At 39.1% G+C, this 24,248-nt stretch overlaps 1 protein-coding gene across 4 annotated transcripts in view; it reads right to left on the bottom strand.

Annotated features, from left to right (window-relative positions):
• Positions 1-5,445: 5,445 nt before the first annotated feature.
• STIL (STIL centriolar assembly protein) overlaps positions 5,446-24,248 on the bottom strand; it is a 68,524-nt gene continuing 49,721 nt past the window's right edge. For all 4 annotated transcript variants that reach the window (XM_032846642.1, XM_032846645.1, XM_032846644.1 and 1 more), the window contains 2 exons: positions 22,989-23,236; positions 5,446-7,910 (listed from right to left, as the gene is read on the bottom strand). In XM_032846642.1, the coding sequence (XP_032702533.1) occupies positions 7,124-7,910; positions 22,989-23,236 (1,035 nt within the window). In that variant the 3' untranslated portion in view covers positions 5,446-7,123. The remainder of the gene's footprint in view (positions 7,911-22,988; positions 23,237-24,248) is intronic.

Genomic DNA, 24,248 nt, shown 5'->3' with positions numbered 1-24,248 from the left:
CCCTGGTCTTGTTTCCCCAGGACTGTACACTGGGGTCCTGCGGCACTGGGTGGCAGAGGGAGAGGGACAAGGTGAACACCAAGGAGATCTCCTTAGGCAGACTGAGGAAGCCAAGGACTTTGGCTGCCTTGGGACTTCCTGGAAAGCAGAAGTTTCTGCCTCTAGCTTTTTCTCCCATGTCCCTTAAACATCCCTCCAATATGGTGCCAAACACCTATAGCAGGGGTATTCTGTACCCCCAATGAGCCCCTTGGAGACCGGGACCGGGTCTGATTTGTCTATGCCCCAACATATCATAGAGACAGAGTAGCAGCCCGCAACTGTATGTTGAAGGATGAAGAGTAGCACAACTGGAGAAAGAAATTGAGGGAAAAGGACACCACCCAGCAGGAACTTAGGCCATGAGCTTAAAGGAAGCCCAGCTGGCCAGCCCTCCCGGCCCTAGAAACCAGTCACAGAGAATGTGCGAATGTGTCCTGTATGGTCCTTACTAGGAGAGAGAAATGACTCTACAAGGATGCAAGCTGTGAGTCACAGCCTCTTCCTGGGGAAGCCCAGGAAATATGGGCCTTCATGGGGATGGGGCTCCTGAACCCCTGGTCTCTGGTCTCTGCGTGTACTCTCTGTGCTCAGTGGGGAGGGAGCATAGGTGGGGAGGGGGCTTTGAGAGTAACAGCGCAGGCCTCTTCAGCGTGATTCTGGGGGTTTGGAGCAAATCCCTCATCAGGAGTGACAGCTATGGTCCATGTACCCGCTTCCCTTCCAAGAAGCATCTATGACCTTGCATCATCTTATCAAGGTAGGAACATGGGCTTTAGGGAACTGAAAGACATGCTTCCTTCAAGTGCCTGCTGTCGCCAAGGGATGAGGAGGAGGAGAAAAAGGGGAAGTGAAGGAAAACATGGGCTCTGAAGCTAGACAGGCCTGAGTTCAAATCCTGACTTCACCTGTTGTGACCTTGCGCACATCACTTTACCACCGAGTCTCCACTTCCTCTCAGGGAGAATCCTGACACAATGCTCAGGTTAAGAGCAATGGCTCTGGAGCCAGACTGCCCGGATTTGAATCCTTGTTCTTCCTGTTGACTGTGTGACCTTGGGGGAAAGTTACTTAACCTCTCTGTTCCTAATTTCTAGCCCATAACATAAGGAATAGTAAAAGTATCTGCCCCTTAAGATTTGTCCCGAGGACTCAGTCAACAAACGTAAAGGGCTTAGAACAGAGCAGGTGCGTTCAGTAAACTGTCGTTACTTCACTGAGGACAATGTGTGTCTGCAGGTGAAACTACACGTTTGCTCCCGTCACTTCGCAGGATTATCGTGAGGTCTAAATGAGGTTCTGAGTAGGACTTGGATAGATATGAATAGGATTTGCACGTGTGTGTCTAGGCACGCAAAAAATGCATTTGTACAAGAGCAGGGTTTAACAGGGTCTTTTGCTTCCTTGGTTATGCTCCCTGGGGTCTAGCACAAGGCCCCAGATATAGCAGAAATGGTCAGTAGACCCTGTCCCTGTGACTCTTCACTGGACAAGGGGATCATATGTGGTCCCTGACCTTGAGGAGCTCCCAGCCATGGGGACACATAGCCAACATACTAGTTGGTTGTAATAAATCTGTAAGAGGACAGAGGATCAAAGAGAGAATTATGTAAAGTCAAAGGAGTAAAATTTCAGTTCCACAACAGGATTTTGGGAAGGTTTCCTGTAGGATGGGGAGGGCATGTGGGGCAGGGTAGTTTTTAGGCTGTGTTTTGAAGGATATACACAGGGATTTGAACCCATGGAGGGTTTGGGCGAAGGAAGCCATGTGAGCAAACCAAGCAGGCTGGGAAGTGTGTGTGCGTGTGCGTGTGCGTGTGTGTGTATGCACAGACACTGCCTTTTTATTCCCTTTATGGTATAAAGGAAAATAGGAAGGGCCTAGGTCGTTGCTTGATACCTAACTTACTGATTCAGATACCATGGCATATGGTAGTATGGTCTGGAGTCCTGAATTTCAGTCCCAGCTCTGTGCTTACTAAGTGTGTGAACTTGAGCAAGTCCCTTTTCAGGACCCCAATGTCCTCATTTGTACAATGAAGACCAAGTAATTTCTGAGGGCCCTGCAGCTCTGACACACTCGGATACCTGACGTCATCTTTTCCATTGTTTTTTTAATTAGTCCCTCTCATCCTCCTAGCCTCAGACCGCCCATGAAGAGGCAGGACACAGAGCTCTCCCCAAATCCATCCTTTTCCTGGAGTTCAGCCTCTGACCAGGAAGTGGAAAACAGGATTTCCTCTGAGGATGTTCTCTGTGACCCAGACAGTTCCGGTTTGGGGGGTGGAGAGGAGGAGATAGGGAATTTCACCCATGCTTCCAAACCATAAAGCCCCTTTTTGTGGGTTTGAGGTTTCCTTCCACGCTGGACTTTGAACACCTTAAATACAGGGACTACAAAATTCAGAGCTGGAGAAAGACATGTTGATACCCCTTACAACAGGTATCACTCAACATTTTGGAGAAAATGGAATTTTCTTTTTCATTTTAAATTGTGAAATATATTAAGCATTATAAAAAGTAGGGAAATTTCCTTTCCTTAACTGTGACTGTGGAAATCCTTCAAAATCCTTCAAGGCCTAACTCCAATGCTGTCTCTTGCAGAAGCCTCTCCCTCCTCTGGACTTGCAAACCGCTCCTCATACCTTGTATTTCTGCATCATTGTTTCATAATCACAGAATGCCAGATAGATAGGCTACCCTTCACCTCAAAAATTGGGAAACAGAAGCCAAGTGTTAAGAGGTGACTTGCCCAAAGTCATAGAATTTAGGGCAGAGCAGCAAGAGAAACCCAACTGTTGCTGACTCAGTGAAGTATTCTTCCTACTTGCATGTTTTCTCCCTTTGGTTTCCTGACCCCAATTCCTTCCTCCAATGCTGTGCCTCTTCGTATCTCCATGCTTCCCAACAAGCTGTTCTTTCTATCAGAAATAATATTTCTTCGCCTTTTCTTCCCTATTCTTCCTACAAGTTTCTGGAAAAATCTAGAACATTCTCAGAATTACCCCACCTCCCAGCTCCTCTTCATATACCCTCACACATTATAGAGTTTTTTTTTTTTAAATGAGTGCTGACCTCACTGTATTGCTAATATTTGCAGGTCTCTCCCCGGTTAGACTGAGATCCTACACAGGCAAGTTTGTCTTGTTAATCACCTTGTGCTCAGCATCTAGCTGCATGCCCAGCAGAATCAATGCTGGATACCTGTTGAATGATTAGGAGTAAAACAGGTGCTGGTGGGGAGAGGAAGAATGGAGGAAAAAGCTGTTGCTGGGCTGGATGCTATGGAAGAACACAAGGCTCATGTTCTCGTTAACTATAAATGTATGACCTTGACCCAGTTGTACCTTATCTGTGTCTTTCTCATTATGTGTAAAAAGGGGCTAATGATGCCTTCCATCCATGATTCAGTCTGGTTTTGGATGTGAGGATTGTATGAGGAAGTATGTCAGAAAGCACTTTGAAAAATCCAAAGCAGTCTACAAACCCAAGACACTACCATTAAATTTATTTTACAGGCACAAAGCCCTCTCAGTTAATCTAGGGAAGTAGGAAAGGTTCTGGCCTCATAACATCTAGAAAATAAAAGCACAGAAAATTCTTTTGTTCCTCTAATTTTCTGGAGCTCATAGAGTAGACTCAGTTGACTACCATGATGTAAAATCATTGACGTGAACTCTTTAACATTGACAGAGCTGGGGTTGTCTACTTCAGGACTGTTGAGTAGAAAATAGTAATTTTTGGTCTTGGCTTAAGGGCCAGAGGACTCCTTCTTGGGGCCAAAGAGGCAGGGCAGCTTGGAGGACAGCACATATTCAAAACAGCATTGACTGCAGTACTTGAAATCACTCATTCAGCTCAACATGTTTCTTGTAGGAAGCTCTTCTGGAATTCCTCAGGCCTAAGAGGAGTTGTATTTCTCAGTGGCTTAGTAAGAGCTTGGGCTCTGGGATTGTACTTGAGCTTGCATCTCTGCTAGCAACTTACTTAGGTCAATTATCTCCCTCAGGCTATTCCCTTAACTGTGAGAATGACAGGCATCAGCTGGGGTCAGCAAGGACGCTTAAATGAATCGATCAATGCATGTGGAGTACTCTGCACAGCACCCAGTGAACACAGGGGGCCTAAAAAGATGGAAGCTGTCATGATTATGCTTCTGTGATCCTTCCAGTCTCCATCACTCCTTTCAGTGTTTCACCTGTCTCATACTGTGGTATGACTCTTTCCGGGGCGTATCTCTTTTCCTTAGTCTTCACGGCTGGCAAAGGCAAGGTTTATGTCTAATATGTCTGCATCTACTTCTGTGCAGGTTAGCACAGGAAGGGTAAGGCAGAGGACAAGTGAGCATAGCGTTATGAGGCAGCAAAGGGTTCAGAGGTTCAGAGAGGGGATGTTTGGTGAAAGCAGAAAGGCCAGTTGGCCAGGACCTAGATGAGTGGGTTTGTTTTCCAGAAGCTGAGGAATGGAAGCTCCATCATTTCCTTATTCCGTTTGAAATAGCACCCATGTATCTAAACAGTATGCTATGGGACTGAATGAAAGAAAAATATTCAGACAAATATCACTTGAGAGGCAATCGTATCTAGTCTTTTAATCCAATTTTTCCAGTACTCATGCTTTGCTCAAAGATGCTTAAAAGCTACCATAGCAATGAATTTACCAAATAACTTCACACAGTAAACTTTTTTTTTTTTTTTTTTTTTTTTGAGAGAGAGAGAAAATGTGAGCGTGAGAGCATGTGGGCAGTGGCAGGGAGGCAGAGGGAGGAGAGAGAACCTCAAGCAGACTCCACACCCAGCACGAGGCCCCACACAGGGCTCGACTTCACGAGCCTAAGATCACAACCCGAACTGAAATCAAGAGTCTGATGCTCAACCGACTGAGCCACCCAGGTGCTCCCAGAGTAAAACATTCTTAGAAAACTTTCCAAAGGAGGCTTCAGTGATGGTCACCTCTTCTCTAGACATGCATGTAGTAGAAAGAGACACGTTTTGTTGAATTCGTCTGCAGTCTAAATTCAGTCTCCAAAACTGCTTAAGTGTCTTATCGTAGGCCTTAAATCAGATGTGGTTAACAGAAGGGATGGAATTAGATTTTGCCTAAAAAGCCTCAAGTTCAGTTTTTATTGTTCAGACAGAGAGCTTCTTATTTGCTGTGAAAATGATAGGGTTCCCAGTGATAATGGTAGAGTTAGTGAGGCTGTCAGTTAATTTACTAGAATTCTCTCAGGTTTTTTAATCACGTGCAGTATAAATTGTGCCCACACTGGCTCCTTGGGTGAGGTACTGGGGGCTAGCGTTAAGTATAGCACATGCAAAGTGGCGTTGACAATTCCGTTTCTTAAAAGTTGACTCTAGTGAAGCCTTTAAGTGGGTTTTTATGCTATTTAACAAAATAACTAAAGTTGCCAAATGATTCTTACCTAAGGAAACAAAGGGAAGACACAGACTTCTTGTCCTTGCTATTTCCATGTCTTACTTTCCACTGGCAAGAGCAACATTGCAGGGCAACAGGCAGCAACTGGTCAGGGCTCCAGCAGGGACCAGCAGAGAGCCACCAGGTCACTACACTTTGGCTTACAAACTATGAGCGGTTCTATCAGATTATTAGCTCAGAAGGCCCAGATGAGTTGGAAAGTATTTAGAGATCCAAAGTCCCCTTCTTTCCAGCTTACATGTCAAAGTTGGATATAAGGCAACCACAGCTTAAGTTAACTTCAGCAGAAGAGCTTTATCTCTCAAGTGAATGAGGACTTTTTCCATTTATATTTAGAAATAAAAATTTAAAACTTAATTTTTAAGAAGGTGGGAGAAAAAAGGAAGCAACACTAACATCTTGGATGGATCTCAAGGACCTCATGCTTAGTAAAAACTAATTTCAAAAAGTTGTACACTGTGCTGCCATTTATATTGATGTCCTCAAAATGACAACATTCTAGTGATGGAGAACAGACCATTGGTTGTCAGGGATTAGGGCTGGGGGCGGTTGGATTGTATTCTAAAGGCGCAGCACTAGGGAGTTTCTTTGTGGTGATGGAACAGTTCTGTATGCTGATTGCGGTGGAGGGTATACAAATCTGTAATAAGTGACAAAATTTCACAGACTTATACACCAAAAAGTGAATAAATGAGTACAAGTAGAAACCTGTGAAACCTGCAAGGCCTGTGGTTTAGTTACTAATATCACACCCAATGTCAATTTCTTGGTTTTGATCATTTGCTACAGTTATGTAAGATACCATAATTGGGGGTCACTGGGTAAAGGGTATACCTAAACTGTGTTATTATTTTTGTAAGTTTTGTGAAGTCAAATAAGTTTTTTAATAACAAGGGGAGAAGGATATGCTATAGAGGAAAAGAGTAAATCTAGACATTTTTATTAAGTTCTATTAAAAAATATGAAAACACTTGAAATACTCAAAGTTTATAAAACAACTCATGCTCAATAATTTTCTTATTTTGTGATAGCTAGTGCTATAAGCTGAAAATGTTACATTAACATCAAACCACCAGACTAAAAGATTTACCTCCACAGAATTTAACAAATATGATCTTAATTAAGAGAACATATATACTCATTGTATAAAAGATCTTTAAGTTATTTTTAAAAATAAAACCTTCCCCTTAAATTCAATAAGGGCCAATTTAGCTAATTTAGCCAGGGTCATGATAAGTTTATTTTACGTTATTTCAGGTGAAACTGGGTAGATGGAGAGATGCAACACACTAGGAAAATGGAGTTACTTCTCACAATTTACAATATAAAACAGCAGTTCAGATTCAGAGTTGGATAGTACTGGTTTACCTATATCTGTCGAGATAAGTGATCTCAGGATTTGTTTTAACAACGGTTGCAGGGATGCTGAACGGCTCTCCGTGAACAGACACTTCTCGCTCCTCTACGCTCGCACCATCTCACCGACCATTGGGTCACCTGTTCAGCTCTTTGCAGTCAGCTGCTACCAAGAAACAGACTGGGCCCTAGAATGCTTAGGGTATCCCCCAAACTACCAAAGGCTCGGCTTCCCTAAGCCTCTTCAAGAGAGACCCCCATCCTTGAAACAGGAGAGTGGCAAGTTTAAGGTTTAAAATAGTTTTGGCAACTGTCTGAGCCGCTTTACATCTAAGAAGGTGCCTACTGAATTCATACTACTCATTTGTTTTAAAGTTTCAGGTTTCAAACCTTTGGGAAGAATTGGGGTGTCCCTTTCATTTTCTTTCTCAGGATGTTGGGTAAACTCTGCTTTTCCGGTTCGGAGGTTCATTGCAGGACTTGGTTTATGGTTTTTTAGTAAGAAAGCTGGGTTTTCATCCAATTGCTGTGTTGCTTTTGGCTGAACAACATCATTTGTAATATTTCTCAATACTGGCGTGTCTGTGTGGGTGCTCCCGGATTCACAGTCATAACGATTAATGATTTCACAGGCATTCCTAGAAGGCTCTTTCTGACAGTCAAGTTGTTCAGGTGTGGATGTAAGGTTCTGAGTCAATAAATGTTCACTCTTGCTCTCAGTATTGTTTGGAGGCTCTTCTTCATCTTCGCTGTTGTCACTGCTTTGTATGAGTCCATATCTCTTCATATATTTTTTGGTTGCAAATGACATGTTGTTTGGTGAAATTAAACTAAGCCCCACAGTGCTTTTGTCTGTATTAATATGTAGAAGGCTAAAAGATGAATCACAATTATTTTGGTTTGATCGAGTGAGAGACAGTTGTGACAGCTGATTTTCATTTAAGTACTTCAGAGCTATAGCATTTGCCTCCATGCTCAAATCCACACCGCTGGGGCTTAAGCCACTCATGCCAACATTAGCAAATGACATGTAGTTTAATCCAGAAATCACTGCTTCAGGGCTGATGCATGCCAATACACTGAAAGACACAAAGGAGTAGGCCATCATTTATCTTATTTTGAGTACCAAAATTGTGTTATTCTAAATGTATTCCACTCTATGAAAATAACAAAAGGTCTTCAGCTTTAGGCTTCATGGTGCTTTTTTAGCTGAGTGCTCAAACATCTAAGTCTTAATGATCTAGATACATTCAAGAGACAAACATGATAAACTAGAAGATAATCCCTGACTCAAAGACTGAAAGTGGAATGCAAACTAGTTTTTCCAAATTTATACATACATCACGGTTTTAAGAAATACAACACCCCAAAATGAAAAGTCATTTAATTTTGGTAAAATAAAACAAAAATAAAATCAAACAGAAAAAACATCTGATGATGTACCATTTACAACTTTGTGAGTAGCTCAGAATATTAAATTGTTTATGGTTGAAGAGATTCCACTTGTTTGTTTTTTTCTTTTTAAAAGGTTTTTATTTATTTATTTGACAGAGAGAGATAGTGAGAGCAGGAACACAAGCAGGGGGAGCGGGAAAGGGAGAAGCAGACTCCCTGCTGAGCAGGGAGCCCAGTGTGGGGCTTGATCCCAGGACCTTGGGATCATGACCGGAGCCGAAGGCAGATGCTTAACAGCTGAGCCTTCAGGCGTCCCGAAGAGATTCCATTTGAATAAAAAATATCAACCAGTCTCTGGATATGGACTAGTGTGTGTGTATCTCTGTATACACTAATTTTCTTTCATTAGATATAATCTTCAACTCACTTTTGATTGGTGTTATCTCAGTAATATTAACCAATCTACTTGCCTTTTTTTTAATACCACAAATACAATAATAGCTTCTAATTTTTACTGATGCCTTATTATATGCCAAGCACTCTGATAAACATTCAGTATCTCATTTCATCCTCACAGAAACCTTTCTCAGAGATGTCTTCCCTTTCAAATATTCTGACCTCATTCTCCATTCTCCAACACTTCACATTTGTATCATTTACTGGCAGTCCATATATTTAACTCACGTTTCTTTTTTTTTTTTTAAGATTTTATTTATTTATGTCACAGACAGAGAGATCACAAGTAGACAGAGAGGCAGGCAGAGAGAGGGAAAAGCAGGCTCCCCGCTGAGCAGAGAGCCCTATGCGGGGCTCGATCCCAGGACCCCGAGATCATAACCTGAGCTGAAGGCAGAGGCTTAACCCACTGAGCCACCCAGGTGCCCCTTAACTCACATTTCTTATTCATCATCTAACTCATTCATGAAACCCCATGAGGGCAAGGATTTTTAACACCCATCCCCACACCAATCAATATCCTTGGTGGCTATAAACAGTATCTGGTACATAATAGGCACTCATTAATTATTTATTACATGAATACAAGAAATAGGTACCATTATCTTGATTCTACAGTTGAAAAAACTAAGGAAGAGAGATTTTTAACTGCTTTTCCTAACTGAACAGCTAGGAATTGAAGCGCTAGGCCCAGGTCTGTCTTCTTCTCTGGGGCTCTACAACCACTGTTTCACTACACTATATTCAGCAACTTGTATTTTGCTATCAGTTTTTCGGTTCCCTAAAAGAATCTTTTGTGTACCATTTTGTTGTGGTAAACATTATATTCCAGTCAAAAACTAGGATATGACTTTCCCTATCAGCCAATGTAGCTGTTTTATGTATGCCAGCCACTGTCTATATGACCAACTCTCTAAAACCCAAATAATGACCAGGTATTTTCATTCTGAGAAGCATCTGAAATTCTGAAGAAGCTATTTCCAACCATTAATATTCCTGAAACCAGTGATGTCATCACCAAGAAATGGAACTGTATGCTCAATAATGTTGGTTTTTAAAACCATCTTGTAATTTTTCCTTAAGCTTCTTGGTACTTTCTGCTTTGGAGACTGTCTTAATACGATGGAAATGATACCAATTTATCTAGACATTCTTCTTCTTCTTCTTCTTCTTCTTCTTCTTTTTTTTAAAAGATTTTGTTTATTTCAAAGCAAGCGAGAGAGCACAAGCAGTGGGGGCAGCAGAGGGAGAGGGAGAAGCAGGGGAGCCCAACTTGGGGCTCAATCCCAGGACTCTGGGATCATGACCTGAGCCGAAGACAGACACTTAACTGACTGAGTCACCCTGGTGCCCCTAGACATTATTCTTTTATGAAATATTCATAGTGGCATTATCTTCTGACTATAAAATCTTTTTCTACTTTTTTTGCCTATTTCTTCAAAATTATAAGCAATCGGCATACTGAACCAGGAGACCTGTACCCATTAAAATATATATATAGGTATAATAGCTCTAGAGATAATATTAATGTAAATAATTTGAATAGACAAAAACTTCTAGTGCAAAATGTTAAATATTTAGAAAAAGAAGGTCTCATTTGAATTAGATTTTCTTTGATAGAATAGCTAAAGAATCTATATAAATCTGTAAATCAGTCAATATCAGTTTAGAAGGTTCTTTAAGTTTCATTGTGCAACACAGCTCACTAATTTCAATTTGGGGTTGGGGTAACAACATTACTTTGAAAAGAAAACAAATCAATAATCCTCAGAACCAGTGCATATAAACACCAGGGTAATTAAAGGTGAGAAGCAAAAGGAGGCCAATTCCGCTAAACAACACTTACAGCCTTGAGCACAAATATACTATGGTAGAATCTCATTATATAGGCAGTCACAAAAGGATGATGAGAATCCATTGATGTTTGTATATAAGAGTCACAGGCTGACAATTAAGGGATGCTCAAAAATCATTCCAACTTTCTTCAAGATGAAAACTAACCTTGACTTTATTGTCCTGTTTGAATTCCAATTAGTCACCTCCTACTTATCCTACATGGAATTTTCAACTAATAAGTAGAAAGGAAGGAAGCAACTAAGAGACGGCTTAAGATCTGTTTCAAATTTGAAAGGAATTGGAAATCTGCCTATAAAGGCTGTTGCCAGACACCAAAACCACAATCTCCATCTTCCCCACAATTTCTAGGGTTGTCTAGGACCTTCTTTCATTGCTCTGCTGTCTAATCTTTGAAGTATTCTGGAACAGGAAAGCAGAAAGGAAATCTCTGGGGCACCTGGGTGGCTCAGTTGTTAAGCATCTGCCTTCAGCTCAGGTCATGATCCCAGGGTCCTGGAATAAGCCCAGCATTGGGCTCCCCGCTCAGTGGGGAGTCTGCTTCTCCCTCCTCCTTACCCCCCCAACCCCGCTCATGAATGCTCGCTCTCTCAAATAAATAAAATCTTAAAATAAAAAAAAGAAAAGAAAAGAAAGGAAATCCGCCTTCCCTTGTTTCAGCTACTCATCTGGTGGTAGGACCTGCTCCTGAAGTCCAGAAGGGGAACATGAAATTAGTTTTCACATAGGTATAATGACAAAGAATAGGTGGTATACAGAACTAGGGAGAACGGTGCAGATTTTAAGAATTACACAGTACTTAGAATACTAAACTAATTTAAAACACTATTTCTAAAGCACAATGTACCTTAAATTCTAAATAACTGTCTTATGAACTTTAAGCATACCAGTTATATACTCATATGTGTTAAAAGATAATAAGACCATAAATACTGACAATAAATACTACAGAGGTGCTAAAAATAAAGCATTCACTGTAAGCTTCAGTGATGACCCAAATAGTGGGATTTCACTAATTTAGCAAATGACTCATGGGAGGCCTACCAAATGTGGTAGAAGAAAAGAGGATTCAGGGGTGCCGGGGTGGCTCAGTGGGTAAAAGCCTCTGCCTTCAGCTCAGGCCATGATCCCAGGGTCCTGGGATCGAGCCCCACATCGGGTTTTCTGCTCAGCAGGGAGCCTGCTTTCCAACCTCCCCCCACCAGCCTGCCTCTGCTTATTTGTGATCTCTATCTGTCAAATAAATAAAATCTTAAAAAAAAAAAAAAAGAAGAAGAAGAAAAGAAAAGAGGATTCAGAGATATATAAAATTCCCAATCTTGCTGGAAAGACTATCACAGGAACATGCTATAATCTATTGGGAACAAGGTATTCTGACTAAAAACATCAATATTCTGATGAGGGGTCCAGGAAACCTTGATTAACAAACCTTGTCATCTGAGTTCAGCTTTGAAGGACAGATAAGAGGATCTGGCAGGCAGAAAGAAGAAAAAGTATTCCACATAAAAGTAAAGCAAGGAACCTTGCATATCCAATGCTGAGTAAGTTGGAAATTGGGCAGAGAATGACAGATTATACGAAAAAAAACAAGTTTAAGACAAACTGTGAAACAATGTAAATTAAACAGGTAGGCTTTAGATGGTCTTATGTTTGGAGTATTCTCTCAGTCTAAGACTAATGACAGACAAAATCTGACTTCCATGTGTCAGAAACAGTTTCAGTGTAAGTTTCATTTTACAATCTTTGTTTTCTAAGGTTCTAACGTTTGTTTGTTGATTGACTGATTGATTGATTGGGGGGGCAGAGGGAGAGTCTCAAGAAGACTCCACACCGAAATGGTGCCCGATGGAGAGCTTGATCTCATGCCCCTGAGATCACAACCTCAGCCAAAACCAAGAGTCAGACACTTACCCAACTGTGCCACCCAGGTGTCCCAGTTTCATTTTTAATCATAATAGTTTGTAGAACCCATTAATAATCAATAAAATATAAATTAAGAACAAACTAAGAAATAAATAAATTAACTAAGAATAGGTTAAGATATATTTGGTCTAAATAGCACATATCTTTTAAAAGGGCAATTTTAGTTATCTCTCCTATGTGCTTCTACAACAAACTGTATCTATCCTTTTCACAGGAGGCAACAGAATATATTATAGTTGACTATCTGAGTGTCTTCTCCACTACACTATGAGCTCTGTGAGGGCAAAGATATCTTCAACTTGTATGCCATGATGTCTCTCAGGGCTGGCTCAAAATAAAAGTTCAATATATATTTATTAAAGTAAAATGAGTGAAAGTACTGGTGAAAAATATACAGCTGCTAAGACTGTAAAACCTTACTCTTTCAGAAAGCAATGTAGCAACAGCTTTAACATTTTCTGACCTTTTTGACTTAGTCTTCCCATTTCTGAGTCTCTAAGGAAATAATCCTAAAACTAAACAAAAATGTAATCTTTGGAAAAAGATGTTCATCATAACAACATTTAAAATAGTAAGAAATTGGGGCACCTGACTGTCTTGGTCAGTTAAAATTCCAACTCTTGATCTCAGCTCAGGTGTTAATTTCAGGGTTGTGAGTTCAAGCTATATATGGAGCCCACTTAAAAAATAAAAAGGAAGAAACTGGGGTGCCTGGCTGGCTCAGACAGTACAGCATGTGACTCTTGATCTCAGGGTTCTAAGTTCGAGCTCCATGCTGGGTGTTGAGATTACTCAAAAATGAAAATCTTTTAAAAATAAATAAATAAATAAGTAATTTAAAGGGCACCTTGGTGGGCTCAGTTGGTTGAGCGACTGCCTTCAGCTCAGGTCATGATCCCGGAGTCCCAGGATCGAGTCCCACATCAGGCTCCCTGCTCAGTGGGGAGTCTGCTTCTCCCTCTGACCCTTTCCCCTCTCATGCTCTCTCTCTCACTCTTTTTCTCTAAAGTAAATAAATAAAATCTTTTTTAAAAATCTTTTAAAAAATAATTTAAGTAAGAAATTGTAACTAACTTCACAACAAGTTCTTTTCAGTTATGACAAGAGGGGAAGGGTAAGGTAAACAAATGCTAGGTCCCACTTAATGGATTATTATATCCCTATTAAAGTTGATGCTTAGAAAGGGTTACAATGACTTGGAAACATTATTTACGAGTGTGGAGCAAAAAAAAAAAACAAAAAAAAATTTTTTTTTTTTTGGGCAGACACATGATGGTCAAAACACAAAGCAGCAAACAGAGTATCACCATGAGACCCCACCAAAATTAAATAAGCAGTAAGCAATAGAGCAAAACAGTAACAAAACAAAACAAAAAACAAACTATGGACTTTGGAGTTAGAGAAGAGTAGGTCTAAAATCACAGGTATAGGGACTTGAGCAAATTGATACTTAATTTCCTTATCTACAAAACAGAAGTAATAATGTCTACCACACAGATTACTGTTAAGGATTAAATGAAAAATACTGCATAGGAGATAGTCCAAGATGGTGGAGGAGTAGGAGACCTTAGTCTCATCTGGTCCCAGGAATTCAGCTAGATAGCCACCAAATCATTCTGAACATCTACAAATTCAACCAGGGATCTAAGAGAATAGCTGCAACTCTACAAATAGAAAAGCAACCACTTTCTGAAAGTTAGGAGGTGAAGAGAAGTGAATCTGACACAGTATATGGGAGGATAAACTGCTAGAGAGGGGGCCTCTACCAGCTGGCTACCCTCAAGTGATAGAGCAGTGGAGCACAAAAATCAGAACTTTTATAACTCTGCTCCAGTGACAGACATTTGGGCCTGAAAGGTGTTCAGGTGGCTAAACAGGGTGGAATCCTAGGTGGAATAGCACGGTCTCAGGATGACAACTAGCTGGGCTTAAAATAAAGCATAGGAAACACTACAGAATCCCTTTCTGGAAAAATAAAAGAACTAGAATCTAATCAAGCTGAAATTTAAAAGGCTATTAATGAGATGCAATAAAAAATGGAGGTTCTAACTGCTAGGATAAATGAAGCAGAAGAGGAATTAGTGATATAGAAGACAAAATGATAGAAAATAAAGAAGCTGAGAAAAAAGAGAGATAAACAACTACTGGAGAATAAAGAAGCTGTGGAAAAAAGAGATAAACAACTACTGGATCACAAGGGAAGAATTTGAGAGGTAAGTGATACCAAAGAGCAAAACAATATTAGAACAATTGGGATCCCAGAAGAAGAGGAGAGTGAGAGGAGAGGGGGAACACAAGGTATACTGGAGCAAATTATAGCCGAGAACTTCCCTCATCTAGGGAAGAAAACAGGAACTGAAGTTCAGGAGGTACAGAGAACCTCCCTCAAGATCAATAAAAATAGTCAATATCTTGACATATAATAGTGAAACTTGCAAATCTTGGAGACAGAGAAAAAATCTTGAAAGCTGCTCAGGATAAGAGGTCCATAACCTACAAGGTTAGAAACATTAGACTGGCAGTAGGCCTATTCACAGAGACCTAGAAGGCCAGAAAGGATAGGCATGATATATTCAGGGTGCTAAATGAGAAAACATGCAGTCAAGAATAGTTTATCCAGTAAGGATGTCATTCAAAATAGGAGAGAGAAAAACCCTCCAGGACAAACGGAAACTAAAAGAGTTTGTGATCACTAAACCAGCTTTGCAAGTTAAAGGGGATCCTTTAAGGGAAGAGAGAGCCCAAAAGTAACACAGACCAGAAAGAAACAGAGACAATACACAGAAACAGTGACTTTATAGGTAATACAATAGCACTGAAGCCAACTCTTTCAATAGCTACTCTGAATGCAAATTGGGGCTAATTGCCCCAATCAAAAGACACAGGGTATCGGATTGAATAACAAAGTAAGACCCATAGATATGCTGTCAGCAAGAGATCCATTTTAGACTCAAAAACACCTCCAGAGTGAAAGTGAGGCGGTGGAAAACCATTTGTCATGCTAATGGATATCAAAAGAAAGGTAGGGTAGCAATCCTTACAGCAGACAAATTAGATCTTAAACCAAAGACTGTAGTCAGAGATGAGGAAGGACACTATATCATAATTAAAGGGTCTATCCAACAGGAAGATCTAACAATTATAAATATTTATAATTATAATTATAAATAAATTATAATTACATATAAATTATAATTATAATTATAAATATTATAATATTTATAATATATAACAATTATAAATATTTATAAATATTTATGGGAGCAGTCAATTATATAAGACTATTAATAACAAAATTAGACAAACACATTAATAATAATACAATAATAAATAGTAGGGGACTTTAACACCCCACTCACAGCAGTGGACAGATCACCTAAGCAGAAGATCAACAAGGAAACAAGAGGCTTGAATGACTATCTGTGGATTTCACAGATATATTCAGAGCATTCCATCCTAAAGCAAAAGAATACACATTCTTCTCAAATGCACATGAAACATCCTCCAGAACAGATGAAATACTGGGTCACATCAGGTCTCAACTGGTACCAAAAGACTGGGATTATTCACTGTATATTTTCAGACCACAGTGCTTTCAAACTGGAACTCAATCACAAGATGAAATTTGGAAAGACCTCAAATACATGGAGGCTAAAGAGCATCCTACTAAAGAATGGGTCAACCAGGAAATTAAGAAGAATTTTTTTAAAAAGTCATGGAAACAAATGAAAATGAAAACACAACTATTCAAAACCTTTGGATGCAGCAAAGGCGGTCCTAGGAGGGAAGTATGTAACAATACAAGTATACAAGCTTTTCTCAAGAAACAAGAAAGGTCTCAAATACACACCCTAACCTTACACCTAAAGGAGCTAGAGAAAGAACAGCAAAAGAAGAAAACTGAGAAAGATTAGAGCAGAAATCAATGAAATAGAAACCAAAAGAACAGTAGAATAGATCAAGGAAACTAGAAGCTGGTTCTTTCAAAGAATTAATAAGATTGATAAACCACTGGCCAGACTTACCAAAAAGAAAAGAGAATGGATCCAAATAAATAAAATCATGAACGAAAGAGGGGGGATCACAAGCTACATCAAAGAAATACAAACAATTATAAGAACATATTATGAGCAACTACATGCCAGCAAATTGGACAATTTGGAAGAAATGGATGCATTCCTAGAGACATACAAACTACCAAAACTGAACCAGGAAGAAATAGAAAACCTGAACAGACTCATAACAAAGAAAAGAAACGTAAGCTGTAATCAAAAATCTCCCAACAAATAAGAGCCCAGGGCCAAATCGCTTCCCAGGGCTATTCTAACAAATATTTAAAGAAGAATTAATACTTATTCTTCTGAAGCTGTTTTAAAAAATAGAAATGGAAGAAAAACTTCCAAACTCTATGAGGCCAACATTATCTTGATCCCAAAACCAGACAAAGACCTTACCAAAAAGGAGAATTACAGACCAATATCCCTGATGAACATGGATGCAAAAATTCTCACCAAAATACTAGCTAACAGGATTCAACAGTACATTAAAAGGATTAGTCACTAAGAAGTGGGATCTATTCCTGGGCTGCAAGGGTGGTTCAACATTAGCAAATCAATCGATGTGATACAATATATAAATAAAAGGACAAGAACCCTATGATCCTTTCAACAGATGCAGAAAAAGCATTTGACTAAGTACAGCATCCTTTCTTGGTTAAAACTCTCACAGTGTAGGGATAGGGGAACATACCTCAATATCATAAAAGCCATCTATGAAAAGCCCACAGCGAATATCATTCTCAGTGGGGAAAAACAGAGCTTTCCCCCTAAGATCAGGAACACAGCAGGGATGCCTCTTATCGCCACTGCTGTTCAAAACTGTACTAGGAGTCCTAGCGTCAGCAATCAGACAACAAAAAGAAACAAAAGGTATTTGAATCAGCAAAGAAGTCAAACTCTCACTCTTTACAGATGACATGATACCGTATGTGGAAAACCCAAGACTTCACCCCAAAATTGCTAGAACTCATACAGGAATTCACTAAAGTGGTAGGATATAAAATCAATACCCAGAGCTCAGTTGCATTTCTGTACACCAACGAGATAGAAGAACGAGAAATAAAGGAGTTGATCCCATTTACAATTGCCTAAAACCACAAGATACCCAGGAATAAACCTAACCAAAGGGGCAAAGGATCTGTACTCAGACAACTACAGAATGCTCAGGAAAGAAACTGAGGAAGACAAAATGAAATAAAAAAAACATTCCATGCTCATGGATTAGAAAAGCAAATATTGCTAAAATATCTATGCTACCTAGAGCAATCTACATTTTAAGGCAATCCCTATCAAAATACCATCAACTTTTTTCAGAGAGCTAGAACAAATAATCCTAAAATTTGTATGGAACCAGAAAGACCCTGAATAGCCACTGAAAAGTTGATAAAGAAAACCAAAACTAGGGGCGCCTGGGTGGCTCAGTGGTTAAAAGCCTCTGCTTTCGGCTCAGGTTATGATCCCAGGGTCCTGGGATCGAGCCCCGCATCAGGCTCTCTGCTCAGCAGGGAGCCTGCTTCCTCCTCTCTCTCTGCCTGCTTCTCTGCCTACTGTGATCTCTGTCTGTCAAATAAATAAATAAAATCTTAAAAAAAAAAAAAAGAAAGAAAGAAAACCAAAACTAGTGACATCATAATTCTGGACTTCAAGCTCTATACAACACTGTCATCATCAAGACAGTATGGTACTAGCACAAAAGCAGACACATAGATCAATGGAACAGAACAGAGAACCCAGAAATGAACCCACAACTATATGGTCAACTAATCTTTGAAAAAGCAGGAAAGAGGGGCACCTGAGTGGCTCAGTCGGTTGAGCGTCTGCCTTCGGCTAAGGTCATGATCCCAGAATCCTGGGATCGAGCCCTGCATCAGGCTTCCTGCTCAGTGGAGAGCCTGCTTCTCCCTCTCTCTCTCTCAAATAAATAAAATCTTTTAAAAATTTTTTAAAAATAAAGAAAAAAAAAGAAAAAGAAAAAGCAGGAAAGACTCTCTATAGGTGGAAAGACAGTCTCTTCAACAAATGGTGCTGGGAAAACTGGATAGCAACACGCAGAAAAATGACATTGTGGACCATTTTTTTATACCATACACAAAAAGAAATTAAAAATGGATGAAAGACCTAAATATGAATCAGGAAGCCATCAAAATCCTAGAGGAAAACAGGCAGAAACTTTTTCGACCTTGGCCGAAGCAGCTTCTTACAACACATGTTACCACAGGCAAGGGGAAGCAAAGGCAAAAACAAATTATTGGAACCTCATCAAGATAAAAAGCTTTTGTACAGCAAAGGAAACAGTTAAGGTCTGACTTTGGCTCAGGTCATGATCCTAGAGTCCTAGATCAAGCCTCGCATCGGGCTCCCTGCCCAGTGGGGAGTCTACTTCTCTCTCTGCTCCTCCCCTCACTCATGCTCTCTCTCTCTCTCTCTCTCTAGTAAATAAAAACAAAATAAAATTGTTTTAGAAAAGGAATAAAAAGAAAAAGTAAAGCTTTAATAATAAATGAGTTTGTAATGAATATGGTTTTTTTCCTACATTTCACAAAGTAAGTTTATATTACCTTGACAATGAAAACAAAACAAATAGCAAACTCTATTTCCAAAGCTCTACAATATTTTATACAACTTATACCATATAATAAAACTTAAAAATTTTTTTTCATATGAAGATATACCTATGTTACTGTTAGGTTTTTGCCAGCCTACTCCTCTATGGAAATACTTAATTTAACATATTGCTTTGAACTGAAAACAATTTTCTTCATATTGGCTTTCACCTCCTTGAGAAAATTATCTTATATGAAATTAAAATTCCATCTATGAAAATATATCCACGGGTTTTTCAACTCACATAATCAAATTTTAAAAATGGGTATAGGCCACAATATTAAAATACTTAAAAATTTTTATGTATATATAGTAAACTGCAACTGTTTCTTAAAAAGCTAATTTTTTTCAGATGTTATTATAAATTCAGATGACATTTTCTTCATTTTCTAAAACAGCAACTCTGAGCATGTATACTTTTCATAGTATAAATTTATAATGTAGATTATTATTTAAATGGAGAACAGAATAAACCTGATTAAAACAATGACTACTCCCATTGATAAATCAAAAAGACTTTACTTCCCATTTCATTCTAAAGCATCTAAAATACCAATCAGGTTCATTATATGCTGGAAATTTATGATTTCCAATGTGTCACTATAAAGAATTAAAACTAGGTAACCAGTCTGAAGAAATAATTACTTAACCCCCCCAACCCCCAGCACCACATCAAAATACAGTGTTCCACGCAGATAGCAGGGTGATTTGTATATTCTAACATACATTATGTGGCCTCTATCTCACAGTATTGAGCTAAAACCTTTAAAAATGCTAGCCTTACTCTCTTACACTGTTGGTAGGAATGTAAATTGGTACAACTATTTTGGTGAGCAATGGCAGCAACTACTAAAACTTTAAATGCACATATCCTTTGATCCTGCCTACTTCTAAGAGTTTATCCAACAAATATACTTGTACAAGTTCCTATAGAATGATGCTTACTTAGCATTGTTTGAGATAAGAAATAAGAGGAGCAGCCTAAAAGTCCATTAACAGAGGACAGGTTCATTATCTTATCGTACATGGATACAAGAGAGTATCATGCAGCTGTTTAAATGCATGCGAAAGAACTGCATAGACCTATAAAGAAAAGTATCTAAGACATAATGTTAAGTAAACAAAACAAAACAAAATTGCAATATTCTTCACAACCATATACACTTGAACATGCATGGAACATTTCTAAAGAATACAAAAAAAAAAACAAAACAGTTAAGAGAAGTAACCTTGGCAGGGGGTTCAGATTGAGGAATTCGGGGAGTGGGAGCTTTTTACATTTTACCTGATATTCTTGTGTGCTATTTAATACTTTCTTAAATCATGAAACCATATTACTTTTGCAGTAGAAAATAATAAAAGTAATTAACAGAAAACATGCTAATCTTAGTAATATAACTTTCAGATTTTAAAAACAAATATGTGCTAAGTCATCTTTGATAAAGAGGAATCTGAACAGAAGAACATGGTCAACTGTAAGTGGTAAGCAATGAGTAAGCTTTGTATGACTATACTGTTCAAAACACATTCCTAAGGAAAGGAATGTTTTTGCCTTTTAGATGGCACAACTGCGTAACTGAATATCCAATAGCTGACACAGACCCTATCACCTCCAGGAAGACCTTCCAGACACGAGAAATGAGTAAGATTCATTTCTTTTTTCAAGAGTCCCAGAGCATTTTATTGGCATCTTTACCTAGGAGACATCTGACAGTATCTCTTATGTATGTAAAACCCACTCTCCTGCTATAGGGTAGAGATGGTCTCTTTGTTATCACACACCTACTAGGCCCTGAATAAATTATGAAGCAACTGAATCGAGTGGCAAGCTTATACCTTTTCTCATGATATTGCTATAATACATCTAAATATTTTTCATGTTTTTTAAAAAATGTATTTATTTGTCAGAGTGAAAGAGAGGGCATGCACAAGCATGGGGAGCAACAGGCAGAGGGAGAAGAGGGCTCCCTGAGCAAGAAGCCCAATGCAGGGCTCAATCCCAGGACCCTGAGATCACGACCTGAGCTGAAGACAGATGCTGAACAGATTGAGCTACCCAGGCGCCCCCTACAATTTTTTTCATCTTTTTTTTTTTTTTAAGATTTTATTTATTTATCATTTGAGAGAGAGAATGAGAGAGACAGAGCATGGTGGGGGGGGAGGGTCAGAGGGAGAAGCAGGCTTCCCGCAGAGCAGGGAGCCTGATGCGGGACTCGATCCTGGGACTCCAGGATCATGACCTGAGCTGAAGGCAGTCGCTTAACCAACTGAGCCACCCAGGTGCCCCAATTTTTTCATCTTTTAAAACGAGTTTTACACAACTATATGATGCAACTAATCCTCTATAAAGCAGGAAAGACCATCCATAGATGGAAAAGACAGTCTCTTCAACAAATGGTATTGGGAAAACTGGATGGCAACATGCTGAAGAATGAAATCGGACCACTTTCTTACACCAGACACAAAAAGAAATTCAAGATGGATGAAAGACCTAAATGTGAGACAGGAAACCATCAAAATCCTAGAGGAGAACACAGGCAGAAACCTCTTTAACCTCGGCCATAGCAACTTCTTCCTAGACACATCACCACAGGCAAGGAAACAAAAGCAAAAATGAACTACTGGGACTTCATCAAGATAAAAGCTTCTGCACAGCAAAGGAAACAATCAACGAAACTAAAAGGCAGCCTATGGAATGGGAGAAGATGTTTGCAGATGATATATCTGATAAAGGTTAGCAACCAAAATCTACAAAGAATTTATCAAACTCAACATCCAAAAAACAAAATAACCAAGTTAAGAAATGGGCAGAAGACATAATAGACACTTTCCCAAAAAAGACATCCAGATGGCTAAAGACACATGAAAGGATGCTCAATAATAATACCCATCATTGGGGAAATACAAATCAAAACCAGGATGAGATACCACCTCACCCCTGTCAGAATGGCTAAAATTAACAACACAAGAAACAAAAGATGTGCTATTGGTGGGAAAGCAAAATGATGTAGCCACTGGTGCCACCCCTCTGGAGAACAGTATGGAGGTTCTTCCAAATGTTAAAAATAAAACTACTCGGGGCACCTGGGTGGCTCAGTAGGTTAAAGCCTCTGCCTTCAGCTCAAGTCATGATCTCAGGGCCCTGGAATCGAGTCCCACATCAGGCTCTCTGCTCAGCAGGGAGCCTGCTTCCTCCTCTCTCTCTGCCTATTTGTGATCTCTGTCTGTCAAATGGATAAATAAAATCTTAAAATAAATAAACAAATAAATAAAATAAAACTACTCTATGATCCAGTAATTGCATTACAAGGTATTTACCTAACAGATACAAAAATACAGATTCGAAGGGGTACGTGCATCCTGATGCCTATAGCAGCATTATCAGCAATAGCCAAACTATGGAGAGAACCAAAAGGTCCATGACCGATAAATGCATAAAGATGATGTGATATATATACATAATGGAACATTACTCAGCCATCAAAAAGGATGAAATCTTGCCATTTGCAATGATGTGGATGGAGCTAAAATGTATGCTAAGTGAAATAAGTGAGAGAAAGACAAATACCATATGATTTCACTCATACGTGGAATTTAAGAAATAAATAAGCGAACATAGGAGAAAAAAGAAAAAAAGAGGAAAATAAACCATAAGAGATTCTTAAAGATAGATAGGAAACAGGGTTGATGGAGGGAGGTGGTGAGGGTATTCAGGAGCACATTTGTTATGACAAGCACGAAGTATCATTTATAAGTGATAATCACTGAATTCTACTCTAGAAACCAATACTGCTGCATTGTATGCTTACTAACTACAATTTAAATAAAATTTTGAAAATAAAGAAGTAAAACAAATTTGAAAGTTACCTGGCGTGATCCACTTTATGTGCATTTTTATTCACTTTAGTGGGAGAATCAATTTTTACTCCTAGGCTTCTTAGTTGTTTAAGGGTTGCGTTAAGAACACAATCTTTGTCTACCAGACCTGAATCATGTTTTTTTTTCTTTGTATGGTAAACATTTTGTGTTCTGGTGCATTCATGGCTGATAATTACTGCTTTGGTCGATGGCTGCTCAGTCTCTTTGGAGGAGTTCAGTAGGTGGTTCACTTGACTCTGATGAAAAGAAAAAAGATGTATTTGAAAAACCACTATTAACAATCTTAGGAAACAAAACTGTAAGTAGCAGCGTAAGTAAGGCCAGGGAAAAGCAAAATAATGACTAGCCAAATTCTACAAAGAATCAAGTACATTTGGAAATTTCTTATATTTTTTTATGAGGTTTTTATATTTTTTATGGGGTTTTTATAAAGGAAGCCCATCTCAATGAATGATTTTATCAGACCCTAGAGGAAGTTTAGAATGCTCAGAACTTGTTCATTTTAAAGCTATCAGCTTTAGAGGCATTTGAATAATATTTCAAGTATTTTTAAGGGTTTATAGGAACTATAAACAAAAGTTTTAAATCACGCTTTCATTTGAAAAATGGTAGTTTCAGAGTTATATATTAGATCTTTAGGTTCCTTTCAGAATTTGGTTTCTCTCTTTTCTCCCTCAGAATGAGAATGACCTATGATACTACCTCTGCCTTCCTGACATTAGAGGACATTTCATTCCCTGAGCACACAGCTGCTAGCGCCAGTAAAAGACCCAGCCGGCAAACAGCAAGTATGTGTTCACCGAAGAATACTTAGGGCCCTATGAAATATGGAGAAATCAAATGTTCCTTAGTCTTCACTTCGGATGGAAGTGACAGCCAGGGTCATTTAAGCTTCAAGTCTTAGTTTACATTTTAATTTTTCCAAGATGACTAGATGACCATTTCCTCCAACCAGAATTACCCTTTTTATTCCATGTTGCCTTGTTTATAGCACTTCTCAGCCTGTCCTATAATTGTTTGCTACTGGTATCCATGTGTTATTTCCCCTGGCTTCTCAAGAGCAGAGACTATCATACTTATCTTTATATTATTCACTTTTAAAAAAATAAGATTTATTTACTTGAGAAAAAGAAAGAAAAGGGGGGTGTTGGGAGGGAGGCAAAGGGAAAGAATCCTCAAGCAGACTCCTAACAGTGCAGAGCCCACTGCAGGGCTCAATCTCATGACCCACGAGATCATGACTGGAGC

Source organism: Lontra canadensis, unplaced genomic scaffold, assembly GCF_010015895.1.
Source record: "Lontra canadensis isolate GAN:19392208 unplaced genomic scaffold, GSC_riverotter_1.0 scaffold179, whole genome shotgun sequence".
Taxonomy (NCBI): Eukaryota; Metazoa; Chordata; class Mammalia; order Carnivora; family Mustelidae; genus Lontra; species Lontra canadensis.
Note: the sequence above shows the minus strand (reverse complement) of the source record. Positions and strands in the feature narration are given on the sequence as shown.